The 12,276-nt window shown below is 57.4% G+C and overlaps 1 protein-coding gene across 2 annotated transcripts in view; it reads right to left on the bottom strand.

The window, feature by feature from the left end:
- The window catches only part of HYI (hydroxypyruvate isomerase (putative)), a 199,374-nt gene extending 198,550 nt beyond the window's left edge, over positions 1 to 824 (bottom strand). For both annotated transcript variants that reach the window (XM_071750431.1, XM_071750430.1), the window contains exons 1-2: positions 591 to 824; positions 396 to 507 (exon numbers count right to left, since the gene is read on the bottom strand). In XM_071750431.1, the coding sequence (XP_071606532.1) occupies positions 396 to 507; positions 591 to 786 (308 nt within the window). In that variant the 5' untranslated portion in view covers positions 787 to 824. The remainder of the gene's footprint in view (positions 1 to 395; positions 508 to 590) is intronic.
- Between the last annotated feature and the right edge of the window lie 11,452 nt (positions 825 to 12,276).

The following is a 12,276-nucleotide window of genomic DNA, read 5'->3' as shown; positions in this document are numbered from 1 at the left end:
GCCTTTAATAAAGCAAGTGTTGTGGTGTCCTGGGGGAAATGGCTGGTATAACTGGGGAGGAAAAAAGGACTAGCAGGGGAATTGTCGTGCAGGGGCATGGCCAAGAGCCGCCACAGGGAAGGACAGGGTTGGACAGAAGTGCCTGACAGCTGCGGGTCAGCTCCCAGCAAGCACGTTAACGCAATAGCCCTGCACGCAGGGTCTGCGATGAACTGGCTCCTGCCCAGCTCAGCCAAGCAGGGAGAGACCCAGCGGTGCAAAGGGCGATTCCTGCTCGGAGGAAGCACAGAAACAGAACTGCGGGAACGCTTTAGTGCCGCCGGGTGCGGGTCCCTGCTGCTGCGGGGTCACGGGGGACTGAGGCAGGCAGGAGCGGGGTCCTGCCTCGCACCTACCTGGGGCATCCCACTGCCTTGGCGTACTGCACCGCCGTGGCCAGGTCCTGGCGGAAGGCGGCCTGGCGCCCTGGTACGGCCGCTAGACCCATCTCCCCCGCCTCACGGTCCCCTAGGAGAGAGCGAAAAGTGCGGTCAGCGGCACCAGAGCATCCCCGCGCCCTCTCCCAGGCATCCCGGCGGACGCGGCGGTACCAGGAGGGGTGTTGAGGAGGACGATCTGCAGCCCTGCCCGCTCCGCGGCGGCCCGCAGCTCTCGGGCTGGACAGCCCTCCGGCCAGGCTGACTCCGCCGCCCGGAACCCGGCGGCCGCCGCCGCCTCCAGCCGGGCTGTCAGCGCCGGGAGCTCCGGGAACAACCATGAGAGGTTGGCGGAGAAACGCAGCGACATGGCGGGCGGGGGCGGGGTCTGAGGCAGTAAGGGCGGGGCCGGGCAGAGCATGGGGCGGGGTCTCGGTCCCGGCTGGGGGGCCCGGTGTGAGCGAGTCCCATCGGCCGGGGCCGTGCTGGAGCGGAGCCTCTCCCCGTCAGCTCCCGGCTCGGTCTCTGTCCTGCAAAAGCTCCAGTGAACGCCCGCAGCGGTGCCGGCGCGAGGGGCCCGAAAAGGTCCGCAGCCCCCCAGCAGGCAGAACCGGACCCACTGCTGGGTTTGGCAGAAGGGGGGCTTCGGGGGCGTGCTGGGGGTGGGCATCGTGCGAGGTGCCTGACATCCTTCCTGGAAAAGGTGTTTTTGGCAGGTGTTGGGCTGACACAGAGGAAGCGCCGTGTTAATTGGTTTCCTGGGGAGCTCCTTTCTAACAGTGTCTCATTGTGTAAGGAATGCTTTCTCTTTTGTCCCACGCTCGGCATATTTTACCATAAAATGTTCATCTCCGCTTCTGCAGAGCTGTGGCTCTGGTGTGCGAGTCTGATCTCTTGGTACCTGTGACCATCCCCGTGTCCCCTGTCCCCTGTGATCTCGCAGACTGCACGGGTTGGGTGTGTGTCCTGCCCAGCCCGGGGCTGTCCAGGCGCTGTGCTGTGGCTGGCAGAGGTGGCACCACAGGTGGAGGACAATTTGCAGCCCATCGTGCTTGAGCCTGGGCCTCAAGCCCAGGGGGTGCTTCACCTGCCTGCCTGCATCTGCGGACCCCGGTGTGCTCCAGCACCCCAGGGCCCTCTGCAAGCCCCAGCAGTTCACAGCAGTTTGGGAGAGCCCAGCGACAGCACCACCTGTGAGGCCAGCCCCAGACAGAGGTTTTTTGTGGGAGGTCAGGGCAGCGCCAGCAAAGGGGAAAGCAGTGACCAAGCTATCCATTAAAGAGTCTCAACTCAATTAAGGCTATTGATTAATCAATTATAAGAAGCTTGGCTCAACCTCTCAGTAATAATCCAAGTTGTCCCCAGTGATGGACAGCTGTGCAGGGGCTGGCATCTGTATCCCCAGCAGACATGTCCCCAGTGCATGTATCCCCAGCACACATCCTAGCATGTCTCCAGCACGGGTGCCTGCATCCCCAGCTGGGGGCCAGGCACTGGGCCAGGGCAAGGCCAAGAAATCCTTTGCTGGGGGGACAGCAAATAAACACAGCCAAGCTCAGCATGTAGAAGATCTGGGCAGTGAGATAGGAATTTGGGGAGCCCTAGCAATGAACTTGCAATGCCAATGGCAAGTGAAGCTGCTGGGCTCAATGTTGAAGCATTAAAGATATCTTTATATCTCTCATAACATCTCATTGATTTTCTCCTGTTATAGCTGCAGTTCCTGCATTGCGGGATGGTGTTTTGTCACTTTCCCTTGACATGGCACAGTGGATATACTCCCTGCCGTGCCACCTATGGCTCTGGAGCCATGTGCCACACTGGCACTGAGGTCTGCCCCCAGGGGCTGGCATGAGCTTGGGGTCAAACTGGACCCCAAAGATGTGGAGAGGGGACCCAGCAGGGCACTGGTGTAGGAAGGCAGCTGAGTGCTGAGCATCCCTGCCAAAACATGGGAATTTTATTGGCCCAAAGAAAATGCAGGTCCTGGACACTTTATTAGAGTGATGACATTTTGGCACAGACTGTCTCTGACCTCTGTGACAGCTGGGGTGGCCCCCCTGGGGTGCCCCACAGTGCCAGCAGCAGCGGATGAGCCAGCCCCCCCCAGTGCCAACTACAGTGGGGGCACCAGTCCTCCCAGTACCTCATAAATCCTTCAGCTCCTGCTGCAGGGAATGTCTCTCTCTTTATGAAACACATTTTAATTTAAATTGACCTTTCTGTATTTTAACTGCCTGCCCTGGCTCTGTTGACACCCCAGGGGCCAGGAAGGCTGAGGAGCTGTAGGCTGGGGTGGCTGGGTAGCACTGTACCCCCAGGGCATGTCACCACCATCCCTTGTGCATCCCAGGGCACCCCTAGATCTCTCCCACTCCCCCTGCACCCCACAGCCATGATAGGTGATCAGAGTCTGGGAAAGGGCACCCACAGCATCCTTTCTTCCCTGGGCTTTCTTCTTCGCTGTAAAGCACTCAAATATTTTGCAACTATATGTGGTTTTTAGTTTTCACAGGTGTGTAAAAACTAGCCTGTTTATGTGTAGAAAAAGACTGGGAAAAATAATCTCTGTGTGACACAGCATCTTGTGGAGGCAGATGTGAGAATTTTGTTTGAATTAAATCTGATTTTTCAGTGAAGACAATCTTCCCCAAGCCCATCCCCTCTGGGTGCAAAGGAACCAAGAGATTAAAAGTCTCCCCATCAGGGCCCTGCACCAATCCCCTGCTCCCTGCCTGTATCTCCAAGGCCAGTATGTCCCAAGCATGGCTAAACCCCCTGCCCTGTCACCCCCAGCCCCCACTTGAGTGTCCCTCCCAGCTCCCTGCTCCTCCTGGGGCAGTCTTTGCTGAGTGATGCAACCTGGCATGCCCCCAGGTCCCCTCCCTGGCAGGAATCCCACATGAATTTCTTGGACCTCCCTATTTTCACAGCTCTGGGCACTGCTGGGGGGTTTGGCTCAGGGTCCTGGTGTCAACCCCAGTCCCCACTGGGGACTCCTTGTTGGGATCCATCCTTCTGATGGGTCTTTCTTCACTTACCATGGTCCATGCATACTGTGCTGACATAACTTGTTAATGAGCATCTTTCTGCTACTGAGCAGTGCTTTAGCACTGCTGATGTTTGCTGTGCCCTTCACAGCCACCTTTTCTCCTTATCCTGTTTCCATCTCAAATAATGAAGGACCTGGTTGCGTTGCAAATGGCTAATGATGGACTGCAGAAGAGCTGTGCCATAGCTGGGGCTTAGCCTGGTCCTGTGGGGTCCTCCCTTCCTAGTGGGAGCCTCTTTCTCCACTTCCACTTTCTTCTTCCTTCTCAGCTCTTCCTACTGCTGCTCCTCGTCTTCTGTCCCTCCATCCCTCATCCCCTCCATCCCCTCCATGCCTCATCCCCTTCATTCCTCTGTCCTCTCCATCCCTTCCATCTCAGGCACTGAACAACACACTGGAGATGCAGGGAAACACACCAGCTCCTCCCAAAGCTTTGATGAAGCTTTCTGCAGGATGCCTTAGCAAGCATGTTGCCACTTTCAGCCTGTGCTTTCTCACAGCCTCCAAAAACACACAGGTAAAAGAAAATCTATACATCACATTGTGGGAAACAAATGCCCAACCTTTACCACTTTATGGCTATTCTTCATCAGGGAGGATCGAACCAGGTGGGAACATGATATAAATCCTGGTGGAGCCAAGAGGAGGAGGTGAGGACCGAGCACTGCAACATCCCTGCGGCTCCTGGCACAGGTGGGCTCTCCATCAGCCAGCTGGGATTTTCTCTGTTCTAAGATTTCATGGGAAATTAATGAGGAGGCCAAATTCTCCTCCAGCTCTTGGAGGAGGCCGGGACGGGCAGTGCCTGGGCCCGCTGAGCTGGCAGATGTTGTTTAACATTCCCAGCAGTAATTAATAGACGGCTTCATCACTCTTGTATGATTCAAGCATATCATCCTCCTTCTCCCCAAATACAGACCAGAAATATTTGTTAAATGTGGCTGGCATTTTTGTGTGATCATTAGCACTCAAGCAGCTCCAGCGGCTGCAGGATTTATCGCCTTGCCAGGATTTCTTTTGGCCTTACGATGCTGTCACCATCCCCCCCTCTGCTGCCTTCCCCTCCTGGCAAGAGGCTCCTTTTATCACTTTCCCTCTGATTTATGTCCTGCTGGTTGCAACCTCTCTTTTACACCATGGTTATGGATTCCTTCCTTTTCCATTCATTATACCGTGACAGGATAGGCTTTGGCCAAAATATCCCCCTGACCAGGGTCGCCCAGTGAAATTCATCTTGACAAGGCTCTGCTGGGATCTGTGGCACGATGAAGAGGGAGAGTCCCCCTGGGAGTGCTTCAGCCCACAGCATCTGGGTGGGTGGTGAGGTTGCCCCAAGCAGTGACATGTGTGGGGACAGACCCTCGACTGGGCAAAGAGACAGCAAACAGTGGTTTGGGGAGCACAGGCAGAGCAGGAGGAGGCATCCTCTTAGCCAGCATCACCAGTGCCCCGGAAATCACTGCAGATACAAATTGATCGGAGCCTCCCAGCTCATTCTTGCTCGCAAATAAAAGCAAGCAGGGTTCCTGCAGGAGCTCATGGCATTCATGGCACAGCACAGTGTCAGGCCCTGTGCCCAGAGCAGGAACGTGGTGAGGACACTCCAGAGGGCCCTGATGGCCACATTGATGGAGTGAGTCCCAGGGAGGCAAGGGAATGTTCACACTGTCACCTGCCCGGCAGAGCTGGTGCTGCCACAGTGCCCCAGCTCTAGGCTCATCCCTCCCCTTGCTGGGGGCGCAGGGGCCATGCAGCCTGGTACCCCCGGGCACAGCCTGTTCCCCGGCTCCCCTCTGCACCCCCGCAGGGCTCAGGGATCAGCCTGTCAGACTCCAGCCCCGTGCCCCATGTCATGGGGTGCAGGAACCAGCCGGCATGGCATCCCTCCCCAGCACAGCCCTCTGCAGCCCGGTCACCATGTTAAGCTATCTCTTAATTAATCAGGCTGATTGTAATGTGTTTTTAGGGCATTAAAATTCAATTGTGGAATTCTCCGCTGGCTGGGCTCGCAATGAATACAGAAGTTTACCTAATTAGAGCTGACACGAAGCCGGCGGGAGAACCAGACTAACGGCCCCGCCAGGGCTGCCCGGCTCACACCCCCTCACCCCGCCCCCGGCATCCCCATCCCTGCAGTGCCGGGATGCTGTGGGCACCTGCGCCTGCCACGGGCACCGGGGTCCTGCTGTGGGCACAGGGAGGGCAGTGCTGACCAGCTATGGTGAGGATGTCCCTGGGGACATCCTCAGCCCTGTGCCCGTGCCAACCTCCTGGCCAGGCACCAGTCAAGAGCAGCAGAGATGTTTCCTTATCAGCAGCATCAGGTCTTCGCTGTCATTACCACGGCAATTATCATCTCATTTGGAGTCTTTAGCTGCCATAATCTGTCTCTTGCACTGATTTATTCCACAGGCCTCTTCCCCAGCCATGCGGGAGGGAAGGAGCCATCAATAAGAAGGCAACTAGCTCTGTCTCCAGAGGAAGCCTTTCCCGGGCCAAAGAAGAGGAGAGGTGCCCTGTGGCTGGAGCATCGTCCCAGCAAGACCAGGGCTGTACTCACAGCAGTGTGTGCCTGGGATCAAACCAAAACCCAGGACTTCTTGGCACTGGTTTGGAGCAAGTTCCCCCCAACCTAGTGTGTGTTTATTATTTCAGCTGCCGTTTGCACTGGCAGGCATGGGGCTGAACCGGCTGTGTACACAGGTGGGCTGAGAAGCAGAAGGTGTTCACCCTCTGGGGATGAAGAGGGGAAGGCTGAAGCCGCAGCTTCCTTGTCTTTCTCCTGTCTCCGGATTGGGCTGTTGCTTGAAGTTGTGCTTGTCTCTGCTTGCTTCAGTCAGTGTTCCCTGATCCGTGTCATTCCACCACCCACCCAGAGCTTTGCTGAGACTTTTCTCACCTGCATTTGCTGACCGCCAACTCACACTCGCTGCTTCTGGCTTTCCTGTTTCCCTGGGCTATGCTCCCACCTGCCTGCTCCTCTGCTTGCCCTTCCATTCCTGCCAGGATGGAGGGTGGGGAGGTGCTGGGTGGGCTGGGGCCATGCTGAGGGGTTTGGAGCTGGCACATTCCCTAGGCCCAGCAATGACAGGTGACACAGCAGGAAGCCATCTGCAGGCCCTGACTGGCCATGCTGCCGAGCCCTCCCCAGGCATCACTGCCTTTTACATCACCCTGGGCCAGGAGAGGGGTGGTCCCTGGCCACTGTGAGTGGACATCCCAGCTCCCTCCATCCATGGGGGCCCTCAGACATGGATGCTGGTGGGAGCAGTCATCCTCCCTGCATGCATGGAGCAGGATGCTGACCCTGCAGTGCTTGCAGGAATGACCCTCTGTGCACCCCATGGCCTCACCCTGAGCAAGAAACACCCAGTGCTGCAGCAGCCCAGGTGCCCATCCTTGCTCCCACCCACACCCCCCTGTCTGGGACAGGTGTCTTGAGCAGGTGTGGGGTCAGCAGGGCAAGGAGAAGCTGCTGGCTGAGCCCCCACACTATGGCTGAGCCAATCTGCAGGGCACAGCAGAGCGGGACAGGCAGGGTGGCAGCAGTGTCACTTGTCCTCACAGCTCCATCCCAATCCGGTGACATGACTTCTGTTGCACCAGCACACACCCACCACAGATCAACCTGCCTAATGGAAACCATTTATATGCAAAATCCCTGGAAAAAAAGCAGTAATTAATGAAGTCCCTTTCATTACCATTATGCAAATGCGATTAATTTCAGCTGTTATGAATATGCAAATATTACAATTATGATCTAATTGCCAATGTGTATAGGGGAGCAGGCAGAATATCAACTCTCAGCCCAGGTCCCAGGAGCTTTGAGGTACAGAGCTGCACCAGGACGGTGTGCCCAGGAGAGGAGAGCCCAAGCAGGGGATGCCCTGCTGCCGGGGCTCTGCCTGCTCCTGAAAGCTCAGTAGAGCCATGTGCATGGGGCCAGGTGCCTGCCTATGCCATGGGTCCTGTGTGGGCCTCTTCAACCTGCCCCCAACTGCTCTGGGGCAGGCTCCCCCCTAACCCCTGTTCTGGAAAAGCCTGCGCTAGGGCTGGGGCTGAAGGAATCCCCTAAAAAATATCTGTCCTTCTCCAGCCCGGTTCAGCTTTTTAAGACATTCATCCTTGGGCTGCAGAGAGAAGGAGGAAGGAGGGGGGTTACCAGGCAACTCGGTGCTGCTTCAATGGAGGGCAAGGAGGCAAGTGGCAGCTGGAGGCAGAGACCTACCCCAACACTGCTCCCTACAGTGTCCTGGCTGATGGTGTCCCTGTGTCCACATGTCTGTGGGGTACCACCACTGTTAGTTAACCCCAGCTGTGTGTAACCGGACCTGCTGCAATCTCAGCATGGGGCTTCCTTCTGTCACCCTTGCTATGGAGAGATCCTGTGCTCTGAGCCAGCTGAGACCCCCAGCCCTTCACTCACTGTCTTGTGACGGGTGTGGCATCCTCCACAGCCAGGGATGCTCTGGGCTCATGGTAGGGTTGGGGGGAGACAAGTAGCATGGCCACTTTGGCAAGGAACCCGAGTTAGTGCAGAGTGACTGACCCTGCAGCAGGCAGGTTGTGAGGATGTCCTGCATGGGGCCGTGGGATGCTCCACGTGGAGCCGTGGGGATGCTTCGTTTGGGGTTGTGGAGATGCCTCACGTGGGGCCAGTGTGATACCTTCCGTGAGGCCCTTCTCCGGCAGCTGGCAGTCTGCAGCCGCGGCTGGGCAGTGCGGCCGGCAGCCAGCAGGCTGTGCTCCTGCTCCTGCACCCCACAGCACACAGATGTCACTGGGGACAAGCTCTCCCGGTGACGACAGCCTCGCAGCCAGCGGGGGCAGCGGCCCACGGGGTGCCGGGGCTGCCCCGGAGGACGATGCTCCCTGGCCCGCACCACTGAGCTGAGCCCTCACGCTCGGGCACACAGCCCCTGCTTGGCCTGGTGGCAGCGCCGCAGCTGGTCCCAGCTGTGCCAGCAGCTGGCAAAAGCACCTTCCCCAGGGGCAGAGCAGTTTACAGCTGGCCCAGCACCTTCCAGCCCCATCCTGCCTTCACTGTCAGGGTGACAGCCCCAGCCCAGCCCTCGCAACGTCCCCCACTCCCCTCGTGCCCCTGAAGAGCAAAACAGAGGTCACTGCTTGTCCCTGGGTACGGCCATGCCCCTTGTAGGTTTTGTTGGGCTACAGAAGAGGGTTGTGCTGATGGGCCAGGGAGATCGGTCCCTCTGTCCCAACGGCCCCCATCCTGCCATCCCAAGTCCCCTGCTCCTGACCCTGGGGGTCCTGTCCTCGCAGTGCACAGGGAGCCCTGGCTGCCACCCCAGGGCAGACATGGAGAGTAGGGGGGACTGTCACCCCCTAGGGACCCTGGCACCTGCTCCCCATCTCTGCAACCAAGCAAAGCTGATGAGCCTTTTCTGGGACTGGAGACACTTTTCCTCATCTGTTAACACAACGCTCTTCTTCATCGTGGCAGCAATCAGCCAGAATCTGCATCTCTCCCCTTCCTCGTGCCTCTGATGTGGGGATGGAGCAGCCCCCCCACTCCCTTCCATCACTCATGCTGATTTGAGCATCATGTGCTTTAATGGGGGACTTGTTGCACTCAGAGAGGAGGAACCAGGCAATGAAGCAGGCAGCGGAGTGCCAGGTAGCTTGCACTACCGAACCCTCAAATTCCCTTGTTCCTTCCCATGAGGCTCAGCTAGGAAGAGGAGGAGAAGGAGGAGGAGGAGGAGGTGGAGACGCTTCTCAGAGCTGCTGCTCGGTTTCCAAGGCAATGAGACGTAATGGCTGTTCATCCCGGCAGGGTCATCCCTCTGCGCTGGAGCCCCGGAGGAAGGGGCTGGGGGGAGCCACAGCCCCCGCAGACCTGCTGAGCATCTGCAGCCTCATCCCTACGGGCCAGGCCCGCTCTGTGCAGGTCAGCACAGGCCAGGCACTGCTTGGGGACGCAGGGAGCTTTGCACAAGCTGTTTCCTGTCAGTTGCCATCAATGCTCGGGATGAAACGGGACATTCAATTCCCCAGCACAGATGCCGCCGTGTCCTGCAGATGCTGGTGGGGTGCCAGACCCAGGGTGACCCCCGAGGGTTGCAAACCAATACATGGCATTTCTCCCCCATCTCTCCAGGGCTATGCACCCATGGGTGCTGTCACCAGTGTGCTCAGCAGCCCTGTGGTGACTCCCCCTGGGTATGATGAAGGCACACAGCCCCAACTCCACTCCCTGCACCACCCTCTGTTTTCCCAACTAATTGAATTCAGAGAGATTTCTTCCCAGCAGTGCCAATCGATGAACCCCATGTTATCAACTCCCCCCCAAGCCCTCAGGATGGATATAGGTGAGGGGGAAAATTGAATTTGCGGCCATTTTCACTGGGATTTAATTGGGCAGTTTCACCTCGTTGCCTTAATCCCAGGCACTGATACGTGCAGCTGAGCTGGCAGCTCCCCATATTTATCACTTTTCAAATATTTGCCTCTTCACAGTTGTGGGAAATCAATGCTCCTGCCTGTGGCATGCTGGGAGCGACCTGTCCGGGCGGCCTGGTGGCTGGGGATCCATCAGCTTCTTCCATCGCTATCGACAGGGCGATTGGGGTTTAAGAGGCACTTTGATAGCAGAACCAGCACACATTAAGTGCTCGTCATCAGGGGATGATCAAGACTTATTACCACTAATTCTCCCAGCACAGTGGCAGGGCTGCAGGGCTCTTCCTCACTAATCACCACATGGCTCTGGGCCGAGGCTCTGGGATGAGGCACCAGTACAAGGTTCCTACTCTGCCTCCCAGGGTAGGGGTGCTATGTCACCCCCCGTGCTCCCTGCTTGGCCCTTGGAGCCTTTGGAGGTTCTTTGGAAGGTGAAGGGTGTTGCTGCAGTGCTGTGGGGGCTTTCTCTGCTCCTTGACCACATGTTTACACTGTGGGATGATGAGACCCTGCCAGACTCCTGCCAGCCTGGCTGGACCATCAGAGAGACTGCAAAGTTCCCATTCTAGACACAGCCTGTGGAGGTGCCAGGTGCCCACTCCATACTTCTAATTCCTTGCCTGGCATCCCGAAGCCCTGGTGCTGGTTCCAACCCCTGTATGACATCAGCATCCTGGTCCCTGGGGACCAACTGAATGGGAGACAGGATCAACACTGGTGAGAACAGCAGCACTCTCAGTGTGACCCTGGAGAGGGGCATCTGGGCTATGTGGCATCCATGTCTCCTGCAGGCTGGGACATGGGGGGAGGCATCTTCTCTCAGTGCTGGTGGTTGTGGTTGAGCCAGCTTGGCTCTAGGCCCATGATCACCACTCTGGATGCCTCCTCCCCAGGATGCTCCAGGATCCCCGTGCAAACCCAGGCAGCTTTTAGTCCTGGGGCCCCCTTTCCTCCTGCAGACCTGCTGTGGAGCAACCACCTAGCCCTTCCCCAGCATGCACTTTAGATGTGAAACCAGCTGGATTAGTGTTATCCATCCCCATCACTTGGAAGGTGTCCAGTAATGAGCAACCAGAGAGAGAGAACCTCAGTGTGAGCAAACAGACGCTGCTGTCACCATGTAGCAGCTCTGGCAGATGTGGGCTGCCAGCTCAGCATGGGGAACAGCACCATGGAGGCACTTTTTGACCGACCTATGAAAGAAATGGGAGCAGTGGATGACCCTGTCCCATCTGTTTGGGGGAGGGGGTCTCAGCCTCCCCACAGTTGCACCAGGACAGACAGGGAATGCTCCTGGCTCACACAGAGATCCCCAGCCACGGTGCAGGCAATGAAGGTTCTTGGAAGCTGGACACCAGAAACTCACCAGCATGGAGTGGGTGCACTCAGGAGGAAGGCCACAGGGATCTGGGAACAGCCCCATGCCCAGATGCTGCAATCTTGCTGGCACACATCCATCCCTGCACACAGCTTGGCTCCATCTCCAGCCTGGTTTGAAATCATGCCCTGAGCTGTCCCATCTTGGGGCCATGCAGGACCAGCTGCTCTGGCAGTGAGGTCCTTGCTTCTAATTTTCAGCCTAAATTTATTCACCACCAGTTCAAACTCATTGCCCCTGTGCCAACAGAGTGCTCCAGCCTGGCAGTGCTGTGGCCTCCCGGGTGCTCACCCTCACAGCATGCTCGAGGAGAGAGAGCCTGTCCCCTCCAACTCCTGGGGGACGCAGATCTCCATGGCGACCTCCTCAGATGGACAGCAGGATTCATTTCAGAGCGGCTGAGCCCAGTTGCCCTCCCCAGCCCCTTGCCCTGCACACCCAGCCAGGTCATGTCCCCTGCTGCCTGCCCTGGGGTTGGAGGTAGCTCTTCCTTGTCCCCAGAGCCACCCTGGGGTGATACGCTTCACCCACCTGTCCCCATTGCCATGGCAATGGGCACTTGCTGCCCTCCATCCCACAGGGTAACCCTTAACAAGGAGCCTAATGAAGTAAAGAGGTCAAACCGGTCCTAATGACACTGGTGACATGCTGCTGACCCCTGGCTTATATGGCCTCTGTGCCACTGTCACCAGAGACCCCAGCAAAGCTCCCCAAGGATGTGCCATCCATCCTGGTGTGAGGAGCAGGTACTACCCCAGGATGCTCCAGAAAGGGTTCAGGGTCCTGTTCCTCTCACACCACCAGACTTTTCTGCAGATGACAGATTCATCAGAGGCTGTTTGGTTCTGGGGCTTTGCAGGGTGGGAATCAGTTTCCTTGTTAAATGTTGGTGTTGGTTTTTTTAGCAGCCTGTTTATGGGAATGGAACCGCCCCGGTGTGAATTATTCATGGCCCCTTGCAAGCTCATTCTCAAAATATCAATTTCTCTCAGTCACGCCAAGCAGCA

Source organism: Heliangelus exortis, chromosome 8, assembly GCF_036169615.1.
Source record: "Heliangelus exortis chromosome 8, bHelExo1.hap1, whole genome shotgun sequence".
NCBI classification, from domain to species: domain Eukaryota; kingdom Metazoa; phylum Chordata; class Aves; order Apodiformes; family Trochilidae; genus Heliangelus; species Heliangelus exortis.
This window is presented reverse-complemented; position numbering and strand designations above follow the sequence as displayed.